At 32.1% G+C, this 21,613-nt stretch overlaps 2 protein-coding genes across 4 annotated transcripts; both read right to left on the reverse strand.

The window, feature by feature from the left end:
* Positions 1 to 246: 246 nt before the first annotated feature.
* LOC123267404 lies at positions 247 to 16,080 on the reverse strand. 3 transcript variants are annotated; one of them, XM_044732017.1, is made up of 11 exons: positions 15,924 to 16,080; positions 15,691 to 15,847; positions 12,472 to 12,701; positions 12,169 to 12,362; positions 9,601 to 9,754; positions 9,124 to 9,165; positions 8,645 to 8,825; positions 7,834 to 8,225; positions 7,479 to 7,756; positions 518 to 625; positions 247 to 434 (listed from the first exon to the last, which is right to left on the reverse strand). In XM_044732017.1, the coding sequence occupies exons 1-11, from the start codon at positions 15,993 to 15,995 to the stop codon at positions 341 to 343; spliced, it is 1,902 nt and encodes a 633-aa protein (XP_044587952.1). In that variant the 5' UTR covers positions 15,996 to 16,080; the 3' UTR covers positions 247 to 340. The 3 variants fall into 3 exon arrangements, with proteins under 3 accessions (XP_044587952.1, XP_044587953.1, XP_044587951.1); XM_044732018.1 differs by having other exon boundaries at positions 7,484 to 7,756; positions 9,601 to 9,757; XM_044732016.1 differs by having other exon boundaries at positions 9,601 to 9,757.
* A 2,238-nt stretch (positions 16,081 to 18,318) lies between these two features.
* LOC123267424 (protein maelstrom homolog) lies at positions 18,319 to 21,273 on the reverse strand. Its single transcript, XM_044732043.1, has 7 exons — positions 21,026 to 21,273; positions 20,386 to 20,575; positions 19,799 to 20,188; positions 19,061 to 19,221; positions 18,667 to 18,882; positions 18,489 to 18,585; positions 18,319 to 18,413 (listed from the first exon to the last, which is right to left on the reverse strand). The coding sequence occupies exons 1-7, from the start codon at positions 21,158 to 21,160 to the stop codon at positions 18,373 to 18,375; spliced, it is 1,230 nt and encodes a 409-aa protein (XP_044587978.1). The 5' UTR covers positions 21,161 to 21,273; the 3' UTR covers positions 18,319 to 18,372.
* Between the last annotated feature and the right edge of the window lie 340 nt (positions 21,274 to 21,613).

Consider the following 21,613-nt stretch of genomic DNA (forward strand, 5'->3'; position numbering starts at 1 on the left):
AATAAAAATTTCTATGACAAAGATGTAATTATCTTAAGGTTCAACCAAAATATCAATCTACATTCTGTTAATTAACAGCTGTTGCGTTTCAACTTTTGTTTTTTCAATCTATGTATCCAAATTGATGTCATTTTGCTGAGCATTTTAACGTCGGTTTGGCATCTCCTGATTGTAGGGGTGTTTATAATAATAGATTGATTTGGGCACATTATTATCATAAAATTAATCAATTATATATTACAAATAGAAGATTAGTTGTTTTAATTTATTCACCTATTTATAAAAAAAATTATAAAAAAACTTCGATGAAAAAAAAGAAATTACGGAATCGATTTAATAATCACGAGTCACTATTTATTTTGGCTAAGCGTTCTCGAAGTAGAATTTCTTCTCGATTTAATTCTTCTTCACTCATTTCAGATCTTTTAAAAGCTCTAAAATAAAAGGTTTCATTTTTACTGTTTGATGAAAATTAAGCTATGATAATAATTAATAAATTACTCATTGGTTCACTTACAAATGCGAAAATAATTGTTTAAGATGATGGGGAATAATAAAGCGGGCATGCGGTGATAAATCTGCAAAAGGATCTTCTCGAGAATTTTCGTAACAGTATCCTTCTAATCTGTAAAAAAAAATTATTAAAAATTTATTTACTAAAATAAAAAATATTTCGCGTTACTTAAGGTAGTTGTTGCGTGATAGGCATTTCAACAGAAAATTATGAAATTTTTTTTATTGAAAGATAAATATATTAATAATTCACTACCAAAATTTCAGATCAATTGACCGCACCGTTTTTGAGTAATTAATTTTCGAAATTGTATCTTTTACACGTAGCGGTATAGAGAGATGACAAAGTTAGTATGAAATCTTTGGCCCACTCGAGTGGTACGGAAGATTTCATACTAACTTTACCATCTCTCTATACCTCTACGTGTAAAAGATACAATTTCGAAAATTAATTACTCAAAAACGGTGCGGTCAATTGATCTGAAATTTTGGTAGTGAATTATTAATATATTTATCTTTCAATAAAAAAAATTTCATAATTTTCTGTTGAAATGCCTATCACGCTACAACTACCTTAAACCAAAAGGGCGTATAAAATTTTTAACTTCTCGCTAAGAAAATCTCAGATTTTCAAAAATCGGGAAGTTAATGGTTTTACCTCGTTTTACAAAAATCGAGTTTTCATCAGATCTCGACGTTTGAGGGTCACAGGAAGCTTCCCTGACTATCCCTGCGAGGGTGTCACTATGTCTGTCTGTCTGTATGTGTGTGTGTGTGTGTTTTTTTTTTTTTTTTTTTTTTTTTTTTTTTTTTTTTTATAAAGAGGTACGAAAAAAGATCTTCAAAAGACAACGGTATCGTTAACTCTGCCGCCCATCTTCCGGCAGATATCGATAGTCGGTAGTGTGGAGATTTTTACCCACTAAAAAAAAACATTCCTCTTCCCCTCTCCCCTAGATGGTACGGGGAGGACTGGATTGGAACCGCGTTAGCATTACTTCAATCCAGTCGTGCTGCGTCTCACGACGCCTACTCCTGGCTACTGGTCCCTTTCTGCGATTTTGTCTTTCAGGAGGTGCTGTGCATAAACTGCAACAGCTGACCAGTTTTCCTCTTGTTTGATCATATAGGTCACCAGGCTTGAGGGGGAGAGCCTGGTGCCTATGATCTCTTCAGTGTTTCTTCTGTAGTCCTTCCATCGAGCACACTCGAAGAATGTGTGTTCGGAGTCGTCGATTTTATCCGGGCAGTATTTGCACGTTGGTGTGCTGTGCAAACCCATCTTGAAAAGACAGGCATTGAACTGCCCATGTCCCGTCAATAGCTGGGTCAGGAAAAAGTCCGTATCCCCGTGCTTCCGAGAGAGCCAGACGTTGATGTTTGGGATCAGGCGCGCCGTCCATCTGCCCGTCTCTCCCGATGTCCATCGGTCCTGCCACTCTTGCTGCGTTTCCGCCTTTATCCTCGTTCTTGCGTCCTTCATGTTATCATCACTGTCTTTAGCGTCATAGAGTTTTGCTCTTTCGAACGCTAATAGGTCGATGGGCGCGGCTCCTGCAATGACCAATACAGCCGCTTCGGAAACTGTGCGGTAGGCGCAGGCAACCCTGAGAGCGCCTCGCCGCTGTACTGCTGCGATCTTTCGCCGCTAGGTCTTCTGCTTTAATATGTCTGCCCATATCTCCGCTCCATAAAGCAGTACCGAGTGGACTGCTTCTAGAAGAACTCTTCTCTTTTTTGTTCTTGGTCCCATGGTGTTGGTCATAATTCGTGCTAGGCTAGACACAGTCTTGCTGGCTTTCTTGCATGCACTGTCGAGGTGTTCACGGAAAGATAGTTTCTCGTCTATAATTACCCCTAGATACCGCAGGGCCCTTTTTGACGTCAGCGTTGTTCCTCCCATGTCCATAGCGAATGGTTTTGGAAACCATTTTTGACGGGTCAAAACGACCATCTCGGTTTTCTGTTTGGCGAGTTTCAGGTGATGCTTATCGAGCCAAGTCTCGACGGTGTCGATGGTTTCCCGAACTAGCAGTTCGGCCTCTTCCACGCTGTCCGCCACTATAGTGGCTGCAACGTCGTCTGCAAAGCCTGTTAGCTCTACTTGCTCTGGCAACGGGATTTCAAGGAGCTCGTCGTAGTCTGCGTTCTATAGATCAGGCCCCATTATTGAGCCTTGCGGCACGCCAGCCGTTATGGCGTATTCTTGTGGGCCTTCAGTAGTTTCCACTATTAGCTTTCTATCGTCAAGGTAGTTGTCGACTAGTGCCAGATTTTCTGGCTCCGCGTCAAACTTGTGCTCCAGAGCGTCTAAAATGTCTCCCCAATTTGCGCTGTTAAATGCGTTTTTGACATCTAGCGTGAGGAGAAGACATACTTTACGAGCTTTGAGGCTACCAGACCATGCTTGTGTTGCTGTCTTTATGACTTTCTTGATCGCTCCGACTGTCGAATGACCTTTCCGGAAGCCATGCTGGTTGGTGGCAAAACCTCCAGCACGGTCGATGTCGTCGCGAAGTCTCCCTTGTATGAGCTTCTCGAGCAGTTTTCCAGCAATGTCTAGCATACAGAGTGGTCTAAACGACGAAGGTGTTATGGGGGTTCCCTTACCTTTGTCTAAGAGAACCAATCTCTGCCGTTTCCAGACCGCGGAAAAGGTGCCAGTTGCCAAGCATGCGTTGTAGGTGTTCAGGAGTAAGTCTGGGTATTCCAGGGCTATAATCTTGATCACCGATGCCGGGATGCCATCAGGTCCAGGTGCCTTTCCTGTTTTGAGTGACTTGGCCGCGTCTTGTAGTTCCTTAGTTGTGAAGGGCGTTACTTCGTTGTTTTTAGTGTAGTGTTTCTTCTCCCGCGGCGGGTGTTTGGGGAAAAGCTCCGCTACGATGCTATCCATTAAGGCTGGAGACTTCGGCGCCTCTGGTGAAGCCTTTCCAAGTCGTTTGGCGACAATTTGGTAGGCTTTTACCTCAGATGTCATTGTCGAGATCGTTGCAGATCTCTTTCCACAACTTTGCTTTACTTGCTTTGATGGCTCGATTTAGCATCTTTTGGCCTGCTTGTACTCTTTTGAATACAAGTCCTGGCTTGGGGAGCGTTTGGCGGCTCTCGTTGCGCGGCGACGTAGTTGATGGCACATTTTGCGAAGTTCCGCTATGTCTGTTGACCACCAGTACGCCGGCCTGCGAAAACTCCGGTTTTTCAACCGCGGCATAGAGGCGTCACATGCGGCGGAAATCTCCTTCATCGTATTTAGTACTGTCCTTTCTGTCTCGCTGCAAGTATCCGGAGTCGGGTTGTTCTGAAGGGTAGACCAGCTCCGTGCAAGTGAAGCTCGCAGTGCCTCTGGATCAAGCTTCCTGACATTCCACTTTCGCTTAGAAAGGTCGTGTTGTGGTACCGGAGCAGATGCCAATCCAACGTTAAATGTCACGAACTGGTGATCACTGCCACTGTATATTTCGGATACTGTCCAGTTTTCAATCATGTTGGCAATTTTTGGAGTCGCCAACGAAATGTCGAGGATGGACTCTTGGTACCCCGGTCTTCTGAAAGTCGTGGTGCTCCCAGTATTTAGCACTATGAGGTCGAGTCTAGCCACGACGTCAGCGACCTCGTTGCCTCTGGTGTCGGAGAAATCAGCGCCCCATTCAGCCGATTTAGCATTGAAGTCACCAGCTACGATAACTTCGCCGTCGAACTTAGTGACCGCATCTTCTATATTTGCGAGTTTCTGTCGGAACACACTAATCCCTTCGTTAGGTGAGAGATAGACGCTCATGAAGTAGGTTGTGGGGGTTTGAATCCAGACAAAACCTGCTCCACCTCCGCTGTTGTTGACGGTAACGTTCTTTGTGTTCACAATCCAAATTGCTGCCGTGCCCGTTTCGTCTGCGAACCATGTTTTACCTTCGATGTTTAGATATTGCTCGCAGATAAAGCAGACGTCAATTTTATCTTCGAAAACACGCTGGCGCAGCAGGTTTTGCGCCAAGGCGCACCTATTCAGGTTGCCTTGTAGTATGCGTGTCATTTCTGACCTTTCATGGCTTCTGCAAGTGCTTTGCGGAATGCCTTACACGCTCCAGTGCCAGAAATATGGCATAGACTATCCTGGGCATCTTTGTCCGAAGCACAAAGGAAGCATTTTAACTTCTCCGTGCAGTTTACGGCCTTGTGGTTCTCTCCGCCACATTTGTAGTAGCACCTGCTTCTGTCTGGTCCCGCACACTGACGTGTTTGGTGTCCATAACCAAGACATTTAAAACAACGTGTTACTTTTACTACTGGGCGTATACGACAGTTCACCAAACCGATCCGTATACGGGCCTTGTCAAGGGCATTAATCGCATTGGGCTCGTCTAGTTCGCAGAAGGCTGCCCGATTACCTCGTGGTGTGGGTTTTGTCAAATTTACCCGTTTGACCTCCAGGTTGTCAGTGAATTCACGTTTGAGTGCTTCACGGACTTCGCTCTCGGTAGAGATTTCATCTAAGTCGAGGATCTCGATCGTTGTTGTTGGTGTTAGCGTCTTGACTGTGCCGATGTTTGCAGTGGCTGCCCTTACTGCATCGGTGAATGCCTTGCTGTCTTCGGACTTTCGAGCCATTTCAAGGAGAACGCCTCCGTGTTTCGTCTTTTTAATAGACCTTATGTCTACGCTCGTCTCGACAGGGCTTACCTTGGCCTTGATTTCCTTCAGGAGATCGGCGTATGTTCGCCCTTCAGCTGGTTGGACTAGGACAGCTTTAGTTCTTGTCTTCTTCCTCCTTGGTTTCTTGGAGCCACCGCTGTTTGGCTGGTCTTGGGCTGTAGCAGTTTGAGTCACTGGCTCCTGTTCTTTCTTTTTCTTGTTTTGCCGAGTCACTTTGGTCCAGGTATCATCCCGGGCTGTCTTTTTCTGTGCTGGCTTGTCAATATCTGAGGAAGGGCTGGGCGTGGACAGCGGCCTCTTCTTGTTGCCATCTCCTTGCTGTGGTAATTTCTTAGGAGTGGTCAGAGGTGGCTGTGATTTTTGTTCAGACTCGGAGATGTTTGAGTCGTTGACGCCGACTTCGTTGGTGATTTGTTGGCCAGCCTATATGCCGTACTAATAGACGAAACCAATTTTCTGATCTCATGGTGGAGATTCTTTTTGTCTTTTATGAAGTCGGCTAACTCATCAATCTTGTTGCCGAGCCTCTCCATTGGTGACTGTTGGCCGGTGACGGTCGGTAGAGAGTTCATTCTTCCTCGGTGGGTTTGATTAGTGGCAGGAGCAAAAGGTCCTCCACTTTTTGAAGGAATGTTGCTCAGCTGTCCGTTCTCTGCCATCTGGGCTGATTTCGTACTCCCTGTAACCTTGCTAGCATTGCTAGACAGCAGAGCCATGGGGTCTACTCCACTGTTCAAACGGTCGCTTGATAACGACAAGTTTAGGCCCGTTTGCACGCCTTCTCTCGCCGGCACTGAGGTATCCATCCTCTGTACTGTAAACGATGTTTGAAAATCTTCTGACATTTCCATATCATCTTTTGCTAGGTTTTGGTCCACCCCGAGTATTCTGTTTCCTCGGTACCCGACGCATCTGACGTGCAGATATGCCGGGCATTCCCCTATCCGCCACCTGAGGAGGCGCCCGATGCGGGACCCAGCAAGCCCGACACGGGGTGTGTGTGTGTGTGTGTGTGTGTAAACCTCTCATAACTTTTGAATGGCTCGACCGATTCGATCGCGGTTGGCGCCATTCGAAAGGGTTTGTCCAAACTTATATTTTGGATACAATTTGGATCGATTCGAACCGATAGATTTCGAAAAATTTAAAAAAAACTGTAAAAAAAAAAATTTTTTTTTCAAAAGTGGTTTTTTTGGAATAACTTTTGAATGGCTTCATCGATCAACTCTAAAAACTAATCAGCTCTTAACCTTGAAAAACCACGTCAATCGGTTGATTCGTTCGAGAGATATCGTGCAGGAAAAAAAACCCAAAAAAGTGTTTTTTCGAAATTACTCCGAAATTTCTAGTTTGATCAATTCAAACTTAAAGATTTTTCATAAGGCTTAAAAAACTGCGTCGATTCCCGCCAATCGCGTGAAAATCGGTTCATTCATTCAAAAGTTATTGCGGTTTGAAAACTCAAAGAATAGTGTTTTATTAACTCTCTATCAAACTTAGGAGCTTGAAGAGCTCAAAAGCATAGAAAAGATATCTTTTTGAGCTCGGAGAGCTCAAAACAACATATAGATTGTATTTTTGAGCTCGAAGAGCTCAAAAACGTCGTAAATGCAATTTTAAGCGCTCAGGTATGGAATTAGCGGGAAGTTGCAGGGATGGCCTTCAGGGTCAACGGTTTTCCTAATTTTTTTTTCCCTAATCAACTAGGGAATATATAAAAATGAAAATCTGGTTGGAAAACGCAAAAAAAATTTTTTTCGGTATACGCTCTTTTGACTTTAAGAAAAAAAAAATTTTAAAGCCAAAAGGGCGTATATGAAAAAATAGTCAAAATAGCTTCTAAAGACTCCAAAACGTCGAAATCTAACGAAAAATTGATTTTCGGAAGTCAGACTAAAAACACTAACACATCCTAATTTCTTTAAATTTTCAATTTTTTGTATTTTGTAAAAATTCACTGAAAAAAATTAAAATAAAATTTTTAACTTCTCCTAACATAAATTGACAATTTTAAAAAATTAAACTGTGATAGTATTTTCAGTTCAATTTTCAAAAATCATTTTTTCATTAGATCTCGACGTTGGGATGTTTTTAGACGTTACTTTCTTTGACTATTTTTTCATGTATATACGCTTTTTTGGTTTTGAAAATGTTTTTTCTTAAAGTCAAAAGGGCGAGGTCAAAAAAAAATTTTTTTTGCGTTTTTTAACCAGATTTTTACTTTTATACATTCCCTAGTTGATAGGAGAAAAAAAAATTTTTATACACCCTTTTGGTTTTAGTAACGCGATTTATTTAATTAATGGACTCACCGTACTATAAAATGTTTCGTATATTGCAACTCAATATTTCGCTTAACGCAATCAAGAATTGGAGCAAAAGCTAAGTCACGAAAATCACTTATTGAATCAATGTTCAATCGGTCATCATGAAAATTGTTAACTGAGTTTTTAATATTAATTAACGATCTGGTAGCTGGAGTGTCAATCCAAATGACACGATAATTATTTTTAAATAAATTATTAGCCCAATCAAAAGCACCGACTTTAGCAACTGAGTTCCATTCATTGGGAGCATACCAATCATAAACCTACAAAGAAAAAGTATAATTAAAGAACAAAATAAGCTGAGAATAAATAGTTAACAAAATAATAAATTATAACTTACATGGCAGTTGCAGAAATATTCAATAATTTCTCTAAAATAAACCATAAATTTAATGAAATTTTCCGATTCTCGTGCATAGAAAATAACAATCGCTTTACAATCATTTTCTTGTTTTTTTAATTTTTCATTGGCATCGTCAGTATCAACAGAATCAATTTCACAATTCGTACTTTTGAGATCACTTAAAGTTGCATTTAAATATTGATTTTGACGACTGCTATGTAAACGTTGACGACAAATACATACAATTGCACCGCTTATAACTAATATTGAAATAATTATTCCTGCGGCTATTGGTAATAATAAATTAATATCACTCATAACAGTTTTATTTCCTGAAAGCTCTCCATTATATTCAATAGCTTGTTGTGATTTAGTTACTCTCATACATGCTGTAAAATAATTTTATATTTTATTTATTTATTGTTTAGAGTTCCCAGTTTTAATTTCTCAAAAATTTTATTTTAATAAAGTTTCTTAGAACAAATATTTTAAAGAAATATTTTTTCCAAGAAGCCAAAAAATTCTTATTTGAAAAAATAAGAATGATTTAACTTTATTAATAAAAAAAAAAAACTAATTGAAAATTATATTCACAAAAATTTTCAACAAAAAAAAATTCTTCAATTTCAAAAGAAAATAATTCGGTTCTCCTTATAGTTTATAAGTCAATTTTTAATAAATTAACAGAGAGATGTTATTGATAGAAAATATTTTTTTTTAGTTGAAAAAATTAAAGTATCAATTTATCACAACTATTATTAATATTGAAATAAATTAGTTTTAAAGTATTTACAAATCAAAATCTTACGTGCTATCCATGTACACGGTGAACTTATTTCATCTTGAACTGGTGGTGGTTTCCACACAGTTTGTTTTACACACCGGTCATCATTTAAAATTAATAAAAAACAATAACTCTGATTATACAAAACTGGAAGAATGAAAATACACTCTATGTCTTCTGTTAAGTTTTCATTTGAATCTTGAACCTTTTAACGATAACAATTCGTTAGATTATTCTAAAAAAGATTTTTTTGATTTTTCTTAAAATTACTCATTTAATTATATCGTGTCAAAGCACAAAATTTCAAAGTAAAAATATATTTTTAATGACAAGTAAATCATTCTATTTTATAACTTTTGTTGAATCATATTTTAATTGAAAATGACATATTTTCATCGTCATTCCACATTCCCCTTTTAATTGCAATAATATCGAATTGAAATTTGAAAGAAACTTTTTGGTATTAACAACACGATATACTATTAATAAAAAAAAAAACTTACCATCGCTATGCTGCAGTTGTTGGTTGATAAACTTGATCCATACTAAAAACAAATTATTTTTTTATTTTAACTATTATTATAAATGAATAAGATCTGGCTTTCAAAACGTAAAGAACATTTATTTTTAATTCAATTTATTTCAAATTAAATAAAATTTTGATTATTTATGATGTTTTTATTGAATTAAAACTATTATTATTTGATTTTAATTGTTTTATAAATTTATTTTTTCTGTGCTCGTAAAATTTTTCTCCTAGACCTTTTGACGTATATGATCTACAATTACAAGTATTCAATGTTCAATCTAGAAATAATAAACTTAAATAATAAAGATTAAAATTTAATGACAATCAATAGAAAAAAATATTACTGATCATGCACATTCTCATAAGCAAACAAGATATTATTAAGTCTCTAAACTTATTTTTAAGAGTAAAAAGAAAGTTTTAAAAAAAATGAAACAAAAACTAAAGTTACCAAACTAATTTCCCAAGGCTCAAGAGGTATTTTACCATATTTAACACATGCCTCTCCTTTACTTTCATCTTCAATTGACAGTGGAATTAATTGCAATACCAAACTCGAAGAACCAGAAAATATTGACACGCCGAATCTAAATGTTACTAAATTCCTACTAAAAAAAATTCACTCTATTTGTCAAGATCGAAAAAAAAAATTAAATAAAAATTGCAGCAGCATAGTTATTTTTTTCAAGCTTTTTCTTCATTTAAAATATCTGAAAACTTAAAAGATCTAAACTACTTTGTTAACCTGAGTTATTATTGTCAAATTAATTATTCAGTTATGGGGGTAAAAAAAATTTTTTAACGTATAATAATAAATACAAAATTATAAAATTTTTATTTACGAAGAAATCTCATCATTAAGGGGGTCCTTTGGTCTGAAGCCCTGATTTTTGAGCATTTTTTTGGAATTTTTTTGTAAAGACCACACGGAAAAAAGTAAACTGTAATAAATAACAGTCGATTTATAATAAGTAATGATCAACTGCTAAAAATTACCATTTCAAACAGTAAAATCGTGATTTTACTATTCACTTTATAATATTTACAATTTAAACGTTACAATTTACTCTTTACATGAAAGAAAATACTATTTCAAACAGTAATATTCGCTATGGAAATGTCTAAAATGTTAAAGTATAATAATTAAGAATTCAGGCTTTGATATTTATTATTTCGTACCTAAAAAATGATCTTATGATATGTAAAAAGTATGAAATAAAGTTAGTAAATTTCTAATACAAGCAACGTCAATATTTACAAAGTAAAATAGTAAATTTTAAACGCAACGCTAAAAATCAAACTGTAATTATTGAATTGCTTGGACTGGTAAAATGTATATTTTAAAAGTATAATTTTTACTGTTTCAAATGTTAAATTCTCCCAGAGTGAGACCCCCTTCTCTTTCATCTGAGTTCCCTTTCTCCTCATAATATAGACTACATATTGAAATGGCAATTTTTACTGTTTAAAACTGTAATTTTTTAAGATGAAAGAGTCGTTATTTACTATAGTGACAGCTACTAATCATTTATTTTAGATATTAAATTATAAATTGTGGGTTTTATACTTTCTACATTAAGTTCTGTAATATTTATATTTTTGCCACCCCGATGTCCGCTTTACTGTTTGAAACTATAAAAATTAACCGGAATCCGAGTGAATATTACAGTTTACTATTTTCCGTGCAATGAAGAGATAGAACTTTGAACTTTTTACCATTTATTTATACTAATTTCAAGAGTATACAGTTAAATTTTTAGCTAAAAACATTCAGTAGAATTAAAGTTATAGTAGTCTGAAGACACCCGCCTCGAAAAAAATTGACGCTCAGTTCCTCTATGATATCAGCTGATTGGCTAATCTGAAACAAAAAAAACCAGGTGGAGTTTTATTCTGTATACTTAAATACAGGGAGTGAACTACGATCAAAAAAAAGTTTTGAAAATTGGATTTTTGATAGACTTCGGAACAAAAAAGTCCGAATTTCATTTTTTTTTTTTTCAACTTTTTGATACAAAACAAATAGAAATTTTCAAAATTTTTTTTTGATCGTAGTTCACTCTCCGTATTTAAGTATACAAAATAAAACCCCACCGGGTTTTTTTTGTTTCAGATTAGCCAATCAGCTGATATCATAGAGGAACTGAGCGTCAATTTTTTTCGAGGCGGGTGTCTTCAGACCACTATAACTTTAATTCTACTGAATGTTTTTAGCTAAAAATTTAACTGTATACTCTTGAAATATGTATAAATAAATGGTAAAAAGTTCAAAGTTCTATCTCTTCATTGGTCTTTACAAAACAATCCCAAAAAAGTGCTCAAAAATCAGGGCGTCAGACCAGAGGACCCCCTTAAATATAAAAAAAATAAACACATTGAAAAAGTAAAAAAAAACAGTTAGAAATAGAATAACTGTTCAGAACTTAATAAAATTTGATATGTACACGGAAAAAAGAAAAAGGGAAAAATTACAATGTACATAATTACAAGTGTCGTTTCAAATTTAAAAATAAAAAAATTTCAGTTCGAATTAACATTTTTAAAATTCAAACTTTGAATGTTAATTTCCACATCTTTAAATGTTATATTTACATTTTACAATGTAATTCTTACAAAATCTGTAAAAATTACAATCTGAAACTGAAATTTTTCTAGTTTTTAGTATGAAGAGTCACGTTACATTATATAATGCAATTTTTCCCTTTTTCTTTTTTCCGTCCAAATAACTAACATATTCAATATATTTTATAATCGACAGGACAGATTCAGAGCTTGTGATAGTAATAATTAATAGAAAGCCATCAAAAATGATCTTTTTCTTGCTTTTTCAAACACGTCGAAGTATAAACAAGTCTATTACATATATCAAACGAAACTTTTTATTTTAAATTCGACACTTGTTTTTAATGAAATAAAAATTTAAAGAAGGAAAGTCAAGAAAACTCACACTAAGCATGCTAAGCAAATAAATTTAAATATATGTAAATAATTACTATCTCTAGTTTAATTTTTTCAATACCTTTCGTTATCGTTATTATTAGCGATTCCATCGTCATAATAACAATGAGATAATGGTTCCTTAACTTCACTACGTTGATAAGTTGTTGTAATGTACTTTTTCGAACGTATTGCATAAAGTTTATCATCGATTGTAAAGCGTAAAGCGTAACAACCTGCATAGACGTGCTCAAAATAAAGAGCAATATTATTATCCTACAAAAAATAATGTGATAAGAGAAATAAATAAAGAAATTTCAGAAAAAAAAGAGTATATCAAGTTGACAATAAATAAAAAAAAAGTAAATTAAAAATTTATAATTACCTGGCATTTGTTAAGAAATCCATTATTTTGGTGAAGACTGTCGTGATTTTGTTCAATATTAGAATTAGATAGACAAATTGTTTGGTCGACTGAATGTAACTCAGAATGTAAAATATTTGTAAATTCGTGTTTATGGCAATCGGTATTATTTTTAATTGTGCTATTGACTAGTAGGGCAACTTTATAAATGCAGTTGGCACTGGGTAGTGTAATATTTACTTTTATTATACCTGAAATCGTTAGATGATAATTAAATGTAACTTAATTGAATTATAATACAATTATCATATACAAGCGGCATGATGGCCGAGCGGGTTAAGTCATTATCCCGTTAGTTCGCTCGCACATCATGCCGTGAGGCGAGGGTTCGAGTCCCGACGGCTGTTCGAATAGTTCCAACACCAACCGTCGGGGGTCACTCCGGTAGTCGAACTGTACTGGCATGGGTTTTCTCTGTGATTTCCCCATCGCCACTATTCCAACAACCGATAGAAAGGGGTGAGGAATAGGGTAAATACAGTACAGAAAGCACAAGTCGGTCCACAGCCGCAGTGATAATAATAAAGAGTTGAGTATATAAATGTGCGAAAAATAAGGTTGATTATGTAGCGAAAATACAGGAGTGAAAAGAGGACGTGCTGGGGTCCAAAAGAGCGTTGAATAAAAACAAGGACAGTATAAAAACACAGGACGGTGGCGCACTCGCGGAATGCGACAGCTACCATCTACTCAGCCTTGTAAAAACCAAGAACGGTATACAAGTTAAAATCGAAATTAAATTAATTAATTAATTACAATTATCATATACAACATTATTTATATGAATAAGAAATCTGTTATCAATCATTTGATTTATATTTTACAGTCTAAGTGAATTTTTAAATGTAAATATACATCTATAATAATTATAAATTTAATAACAATAGTATAGTGTTATTTGAGTTGTTAATTTTCCTTTATGAGAAACTAGCAGTCCCCCCCCCCCCCCAGCTTCGCACGGGTATTTAACAAAAATTTCAAAATTAATTATAATATAATATAGCCTATGTCACCCGGGGATAGTGTAGCTTCCCAACAGTGAAAGAATTTTTCAAATCGGTTCAGTAGTTTCGAAGCCCATTCAATGCAAACAAATAAACAAACAAACAAACAAACAAACAAACAAATCTTTCCTCTTTATAATATTAGTATGGAAGTATGGATGAAAATAATTGAAAACAATAATACCAACTAATGTTACGACTTGATGAAAGATTGTATAAAATGTAGACTTCAGTTAGATCCAAGGAATAGAGAAAAAACCCGTAAAAGTATTTGCTAATTTGTCTTTATCACTAACGATCTTTATTTCTTCTTTCTCAATTTAAGTATTATTTTTTTTTTTTTAAATCTAAATAATGAGGAGGTCCAGTGTTCAGGCCCGCGAGATGCATGCTTTTTTAAACGATAATTTGCGATTTTTAGGTAGATTTTGTTAGAAATCTAACTATTGCATTAGTCCTCATGGTGGAATTTTCACCTGATTTTGCTATCATATGTCATAATTAGTCAAATAAGTTCCAAAAACACCATTGGTTAAGAAATTTATATATATATATATATATATAACCAGCCTTGTCATCAGGATATCTCGAAAAGTTTTCAACCGATCTTGATGAAACTTGGTCCACATATTATTTGGGTAATTACCGAGGTCGAGTTTGAAGATGAGCAAAATCGGTTAGTTAGTTTAGAAATGGCGGCCATTTAAAATTTTCAAAATTTTGTAAATTTCAAGTTTTGTAACTTTAACCGTGAATAACTTTTGACTGACAGAAAAGAGCTCATTTCTGGAAACTTTATGGTGAAGCTGATTATATTACCTACAATTTGACCTATAACACTTATACTTTATGAAGATTTTTATTAATTTTATGGGCCATTCAAAAATTTTAAAATAATGAAAACTTTTTTTCAAATGTCGTTTTTTTAGAATGACTTTTAAACAGCTTTACCGACCGATTTCAAAAACTAATCAGCTCTTAACATCAATAAACTACGTCGATCGCTGCCGGACCGGTCAAAATCGTCTGATTCGTTTGTGAGATATCGTTGACGAAAAAAATCGAAAAAAGCGTTTTTTTTAAACAAATTCCGAAATTTTTTATCTGATAAATTCACGGTTTGAAATTCATCATAGAATTCAAAAAAACTGCATCGACTGTTGTCAACTACGTGATAATCGGTTAACTCGTTTAAAAGTTATTGCGGATTGAAAATTTAAAAATTACATAAACATTTTTTATTCAACAAATTAAATAACATGAATAAAGATAATCTCATATCACATGAAATCTACCTTCCATTTCGGGTGAGGGCGAATGGCATTTTTTTAGCTTTATGTTAGTTTATTAGTGTCTTTTCATTATTTCAGTTCATAAAACACTTCGAAAGTGTAAAATTATTAACGCTTGATTATTACTAAGGGTGATTTCTCAGGTTCTTATTTCAAATAGAGTGAATTGTACAGAACCCGGCCAAGTACCCGGACTCATTTTTACCAGGGCTGTTAATTAATTGAATTATTATTATTATTATTATTATTATTATTATTATTATTATTATTATGCTATGCGTTTAGTGTTGGGGGTGAACAAATATACTGATATTAACAGTATGCTAACAGCGTTAGGATGATTGAACATCAAACAATGATTAATATATAATTGTTGTATACTAATACATAAAGTCATATTAAATAAAAAACCTGAATATTTGTATAAATAAATTGTAAAAACTGAAAATAAGCACAGATATAAAACGAGAAATTGTTCTTCTATCGATGTAATATCTACTCGTACACACTCAGCAGAAAAATGTATAACTTACAAAGGCTTCAACTATTATAATAAATTACCAGACGATATAAGATTAGAAAATAGATTAAAAAGCTTCAAACGTCTACTTAAGGACTATGTTAAAAATACGTACTGACAAAAAAAAATTTACTTGATTGAGCATGCTATATATTGTTATAATCTGTAAACTGTTTTGAAAACTTTCTTTTTTAATGTAAAAACTGAATAGCAAATTGCTAATAAATAAGGATTATTATTATTATTATTAATTATTTCTTGTATAAATAAAAAAAAATTCTGTCCAACAGTATATATAATAAAAAATAATTTAATTTACATAGATCTGAAAAAAAACAGATAAAAATATATATTTGAAAATTACCTGTTGGTAGCAAACCATTTTCTGATAATATTAAAGTGTAATTTGCGTTATCTCGTATATTATCAAGACTACATCCTTTTTGAACAATATGCGATATCGGTCTTGGTATTATTGTATCTTTTTGTCCATTATTATCACATGAATAGTTATATTCATACTAAAAGAAAAATAAATAAATAAATTAGTATTTACATGATTAATCAATTATTTAATCAAAATGAATTAATACTTACATTGCAATTTGTTGAAATTGCTTTTATGCGTAAAATTGATAATAATATGCATGAAACATTAAGCCACATCATTTTTATCAATTAAAAAATTTTAATCTTGAATTTGACATTATTATAAAATTTATTTAAATAAATAAACAAATAAATAAATAAATAAATCAAGTCACTGTATTATACATGGCAAAGTATTGATTGATTGAATTCAATATATTAAAATTAATAAATTATTAAATATTTAAATATGTATAAATATATTCAAAACAAAACCGTGATTAAACTTGTTTACATTGTAATAACAAAAACACGACTTAAAATTTACAAGTTTTATCTTTCAACATTTTTATAACCTATCAAGATCATCAGATTTTTTTACGATCAGAGTTAACAGAAATTTTATCAATATATCATTTTGCAAATGATTCATTTTATGTTCATAATAATAACAACAATGGTAATTGAAAATTAACTATCAATTAACTATACATTAATTTAAATTAATGTATACTAATGAAAAGTATGAAAAGCGAGAACATAAAAAATTAAAATAGTAATTTAATTTCATAACAGATGGCAGAACGTTCGAACTCTGACAAGTGCGCGAAGGTTAAGATACTTCAAATAACTGCAGCATGCGAAAGTAGAAAAATGCCAGTGTTAAAAAAAAAAGAAGCAGTTTTTATCAAAGCTTATTGAAAGAAAATTTTTGTGACGATAATTGTATTTTTTAATACTATTTTTTGTGATAAATTCATTAAATATGTTTTTTATCTTCATACTGAAGAATCGTATCAGCGATTTCATTAATTTGCACAACTATGAAGTTACTTATACCGAGAACTTTGAATCAGACTGTAAAAGTGATTTACTTCGTCGTTCAGTATTTATGATTGTTAGTGCGTTAATAATCGGTACCATTCCTTACAAATTGTTAGGAAGACAGAATGCAACTCAGACGATAACATTACCAGATATTTCATTTCAGAAATCAACTGAATTTTTTTAAGTAATTTTTTCTGATTACGCTATTTTAATTTAATATTTTTAAAATTGTTGATACAGATGATTTACATTTGTATAGGCGCTGTTTGAATTCCAGTAATTGCAAATTGAATTTTTTGAAATAAAAAAATACGTCTTCAATAATATTTATAACTATTCCTTGAAGTTTTTTTTCAAGTAATAAATTTATTAATATTAAATTAAAACAATAAAAAAAGGCCAATCGGCAGCCGAAATGGAAGTAGATTTCTCAAATAAAAATTAAATTGTTTTTTATAAAATAAAATTAATAATAATATGTCACATAATTCATTAATTAAAAAAAATTTAATAATTAATTTTAAACTATTTAGAACTAATTTTGTTCAAAATAAACATTTGCTGGTTTTAGTACAACAATAGTGTGAATTTAGTAAGTAAAATTCTAATATCAACTTATTGAAAATGTTTCTATTTAATATTAAATTACAACCATTAAACTAAACAAAACGACTGTAAGAGTAAAATTTCATTGAAAGGGACCCATAATAGATATTTTTTGGTCTAGAAATATATGTAAACATGTAAATTGAAGCTTATTTTCTGAGCTTTTAGATGCATTTTACAGAATTCAAATATCTCGACACGTTCAAAAGTTATTTGAAGGAAAAGCGGTAAAAATATGGAATTTTTGAATTTTCAAAATTTAAAAATGATGTAATTTCTAAACTAATTAATCGATTTGGCTCAAATTTGAACTCGACCTTCATAATCTTTCATAGAATAAGTATGTTGAGTTTCATTGAAATCCCTAAAGAATTGTAGACGCTATCGTGCTGACAAGCCCCGCGTTATATCGTCTATATATATTTATATATATACATACATATATAAACTTTTTAACTATTTGTATTTTCTGACTCAGCTCGTCGAGTAAAGTCGGAATATAGCAAAATTTTTCAAAAGTTGCGTCATGAGAACAAATGCAATAGTTAGATTTTTCTGAAATCTACTAAAAATTATAATTCACAATTGAAATTTATTTCTTTCTGATAACAGAAATTTTTATTAATTGAGTTAATATTTAAAAAAAAATATTCATTAAGTAACAAGATCATAACAAAATTTTAATTTTGATAATTTAATAAAATAGAAGATAATTGAGAATAATTTTTTATCAAAACAAAATTTTTTTATTGCAAAACAACTTATTAATAGAAACATGCAAACAATCTTATTCATTTCTACATCAAATTTTTTCTCATTAATTTGAACTTGTACTCTACAATATGTATAATTTACATTCATTTTTCGCAAAATTTATCCCATAATCTTAAAAAATTATTGAGAGGAATTATTTTTATTATTTACATAGTAGTTCATTTTTAATATGATGAACTACATTATTGTCACATATCTTGGGATTTTTTTTTTTATATTGGCATAATTACTTTACGCCACCCTAGCGCGATCACTGCCAAAAGTGTGCATTTTCTGGCGACAATTTGAGTGCTGAAAAAATAAAAAACGATTTAGTAATCTAATCAAATCAAATTATTCAATACTGCTAAAAAATAAATAGAGTACCATGATCAATAAACGTGATTTGACGATTCTGTTTTCTTCGCAGCATTTCTTCTCTTCGAGTAATTGCGCTCTTCTGTTCACGATACGCTTCGGTGACCTAATAATAATTAAATAATTATAACTAAGATAATATAGGTATAATTTTTTGTCAATATAATATAAAATTGCAATATTTTACCCCAGTCTCAGACTTAACGTTAAAAATTCGATGCTCTTTTACAGTCATTGACTGAATTCCTCTTGAAAGCAACTCATCGATAGTGTACGGACGATGTTTACCAGCCTTCATTCTAATGTACATCAACGGGCAACAGTAATTGAGTATTGTATAAGCCCATTGAGTAACAACGGATTGGCTACAATAAGGTTCAGTCCCTTCGATTCTGCGATGATACTGGATGTTGTTTTTATGAAAAATAGGTAATTGATTACATAATTTTTTTTCAAATAATTGAATAGGAAAAATGGTTCTATGATTCTACTTTTCTTTGTAGTGACTTTCATAAAATTTTGGATAAGGAAGAAAAGTCTTTGAATTTGAGTAATATTATTTTATCTGATGTGTTACTCACAAGACATTCAATATCCGCTGTGTAAAGAAATTGATCTCGCTCCAGTTTAGCTCTTGCTAGTGCAGCACGATTGTCCGTACCTTCAATTGCTTTCAAATCAACCATAAATGTTCCAAACAGGTATTCCAAAGAGTACAAATCAAACGTATCTTCGGAAGCTCCTATTGCGTGAGAAAAAAAAAACAAAAAAATTAATATTTTCTAGTTTTAATCATTTAGCGAAATAAAAAACCAAAAATAGCCAACTTTTTGAATATTTAATTGTTTAATTAAACTTTAAATATTAAAATTTTAATATAGATGATAATTTTTTTAATTTCATTTCCATATCACTGAGCAAAAAAATTTCTTTTGAAAAATGTGGGTATTTATGTGACAAAAAATTAATTTGTTGACAAGTAATTTTCTTGTTGAAAATAAATTTTTCTAGATTTCTAGATTTTTCTAGATTTGAAAAAAAAAAAAAAACAATTTTAGATAGACAATTTGAGAATTTTCATCCAAAATGATTTTTTCCCAAATCTAAAAAACTTATTTTCAACAAAAAAAATTATTGTGAGAAAAATTTTTATTTCTTCAGCTAAAAAAGATAATTTTTGAAAATTTCCAACAAATTAATTTCTTGTCACAAAAATGTCCATATTTATCAAAAGAAATTTTTTCGCTCGGTGTAAATTGTTCTATGTAAGCTATTTTCAATTTTATAAGTCATGAAGAATAAGAGTAATGAACATTTACCAGCAGCCGACGTGATTCGTTTTAAGAAAGAAGTGACAACAGTTTTGAATTTGTTCAGCGTGAACAAAGGTGGGAGTTTTTCACACCATTTCTTCTTGCACGATATAAAAGTGACTAATTCATCGTATAAATCTTTGTAATCAGTAATATTACCTTCATGATATATGTCGATTTTGTGAGTCTTGCCTCCATGCTCAAGAGCTTCCAAAGTATACCCTGTTTCGACGATAACTTTTATTATCTTGTGGTAAATTCGCTCGATTCCTTGATCCAAAGTCAGCTCGATGACTGCAAATTCAGCGGGGATGTAATCTACTTCATTAGTATTGACATTTGTTTTAGTGTAATACCAATTCACGTGAATGAAGTAAAATGTATTAAAACCGAGACCTGAAAATTTGATATATAATCATCGAGGAACTCTTTTTCAACATATTTTCTACCTCATAATCTTCAAATGAATAAATTTTACTTAATTATAAAGTTTATCAGGTATTATTGAGAGAAAAAATGTTTGTTTTTCTTTTTTAACAAAGAGAATGCTAACAAAGATCAATTAAAATATGTAATAAAAATTGAATACCAACCTGTACCAATAACTTGATCAACAATATCATTGATATATTCTTTCATTATCAGCTCATAATTGAGATGTTTCATCTGTTGTTCAATTATAAATTTGATAGGCTCACCCAGACCTGTACGTTTTCCACACATGTTGGACATTTCTTCCCTTGCTTTGTCATGGTAAATTTTTTTTTCTTCAGTAGATAATGACTAAAAAAATGCAGTATATAATTTTCATTGCTATTAATAACTCTACAAACACTAATTTTAGATTAACTTCATTTGCGAAAAATAAAATTTAAGTTATCGTTTCAATAGTCGTAACAAAAAATTTGCGGAAATTGGAAAAAAATATTGTTACATTTAATGACATTTTACTATTGGTATGATTTAAGTTTAGATTACGCAAAAAGGATTTATAGATTATAAATAAAAAAAAATTGATACTATTTGTTAACTTCTAGGCCAATAAATAAATAATACATAGAAAACAAGATGAATAATTAATAAGATTTAAAATTTTGATAATGATAATATAATACTAAAAAATACAATCCTCTTGATTTGTAATAAGAGTAATAGTACTTATCAATTATTCAAACTTATTGATAAAGAATATTAATACTATGAATAATAATTCAAAAAATAAAAAATTATTACCTTCCATAAATTTTCGTATCTGTAATTTTTTTTGACATCTTGCGAATTACAATACTTGGTACCTTTTTGATTTTCTCGTTCCTTAAATTCCATCATAAAATAATAAAAGCCGTTCTTCTTCGCTGCTTTTAACATTTTATAAACAAAAAAACCCGATAGTTTCTTCACAAACTAGAATGTTATCAACAACAATTTTAAAACTGAAAACTTATGACAATATAAGAGCACATTTGATTGTACAGTGACTATTTTCCAATTGAATGTTTTCAATCGTTAATCACTTGTAATCTTTCGGTATTATTCGAATTTAAGTTGATGTGAGTAAATGATGATTCATGATTTTCTTTATGTTAAATAAATAAACCTGGAAAATTCTATACGAGGATATTTACGAAGGAAATTACATAGGATGTAATTTTATTTTACAAAATAATAATATTAAGTGAAATTTGAATATTATTTTTAAATATTTATTTAGTTGAAATTATAAGCAGTACGCAAAGTGACAGTCAAGGAAAAATATACACAATTACTGATGATGATAATACAGCATTTGCATGTATTGATTCAGATAATAAAATTGTTTAT

The sequence above is a fragment of the Cotesia glomerata genome, linkage group LG6, assembly GCF_020080835.1.
Source record: "Cotesia glomerata isolate CgM1 linkage group LG6, MPM_Cglom_v2.3, whole genome shotgun sequence".
Lineage (NCBI taxonomy): Eukaryota > Metazoa > Arthropoda > Insecta > Hymenoptera > Braconidae > Cotesia > Cotesia glomerata.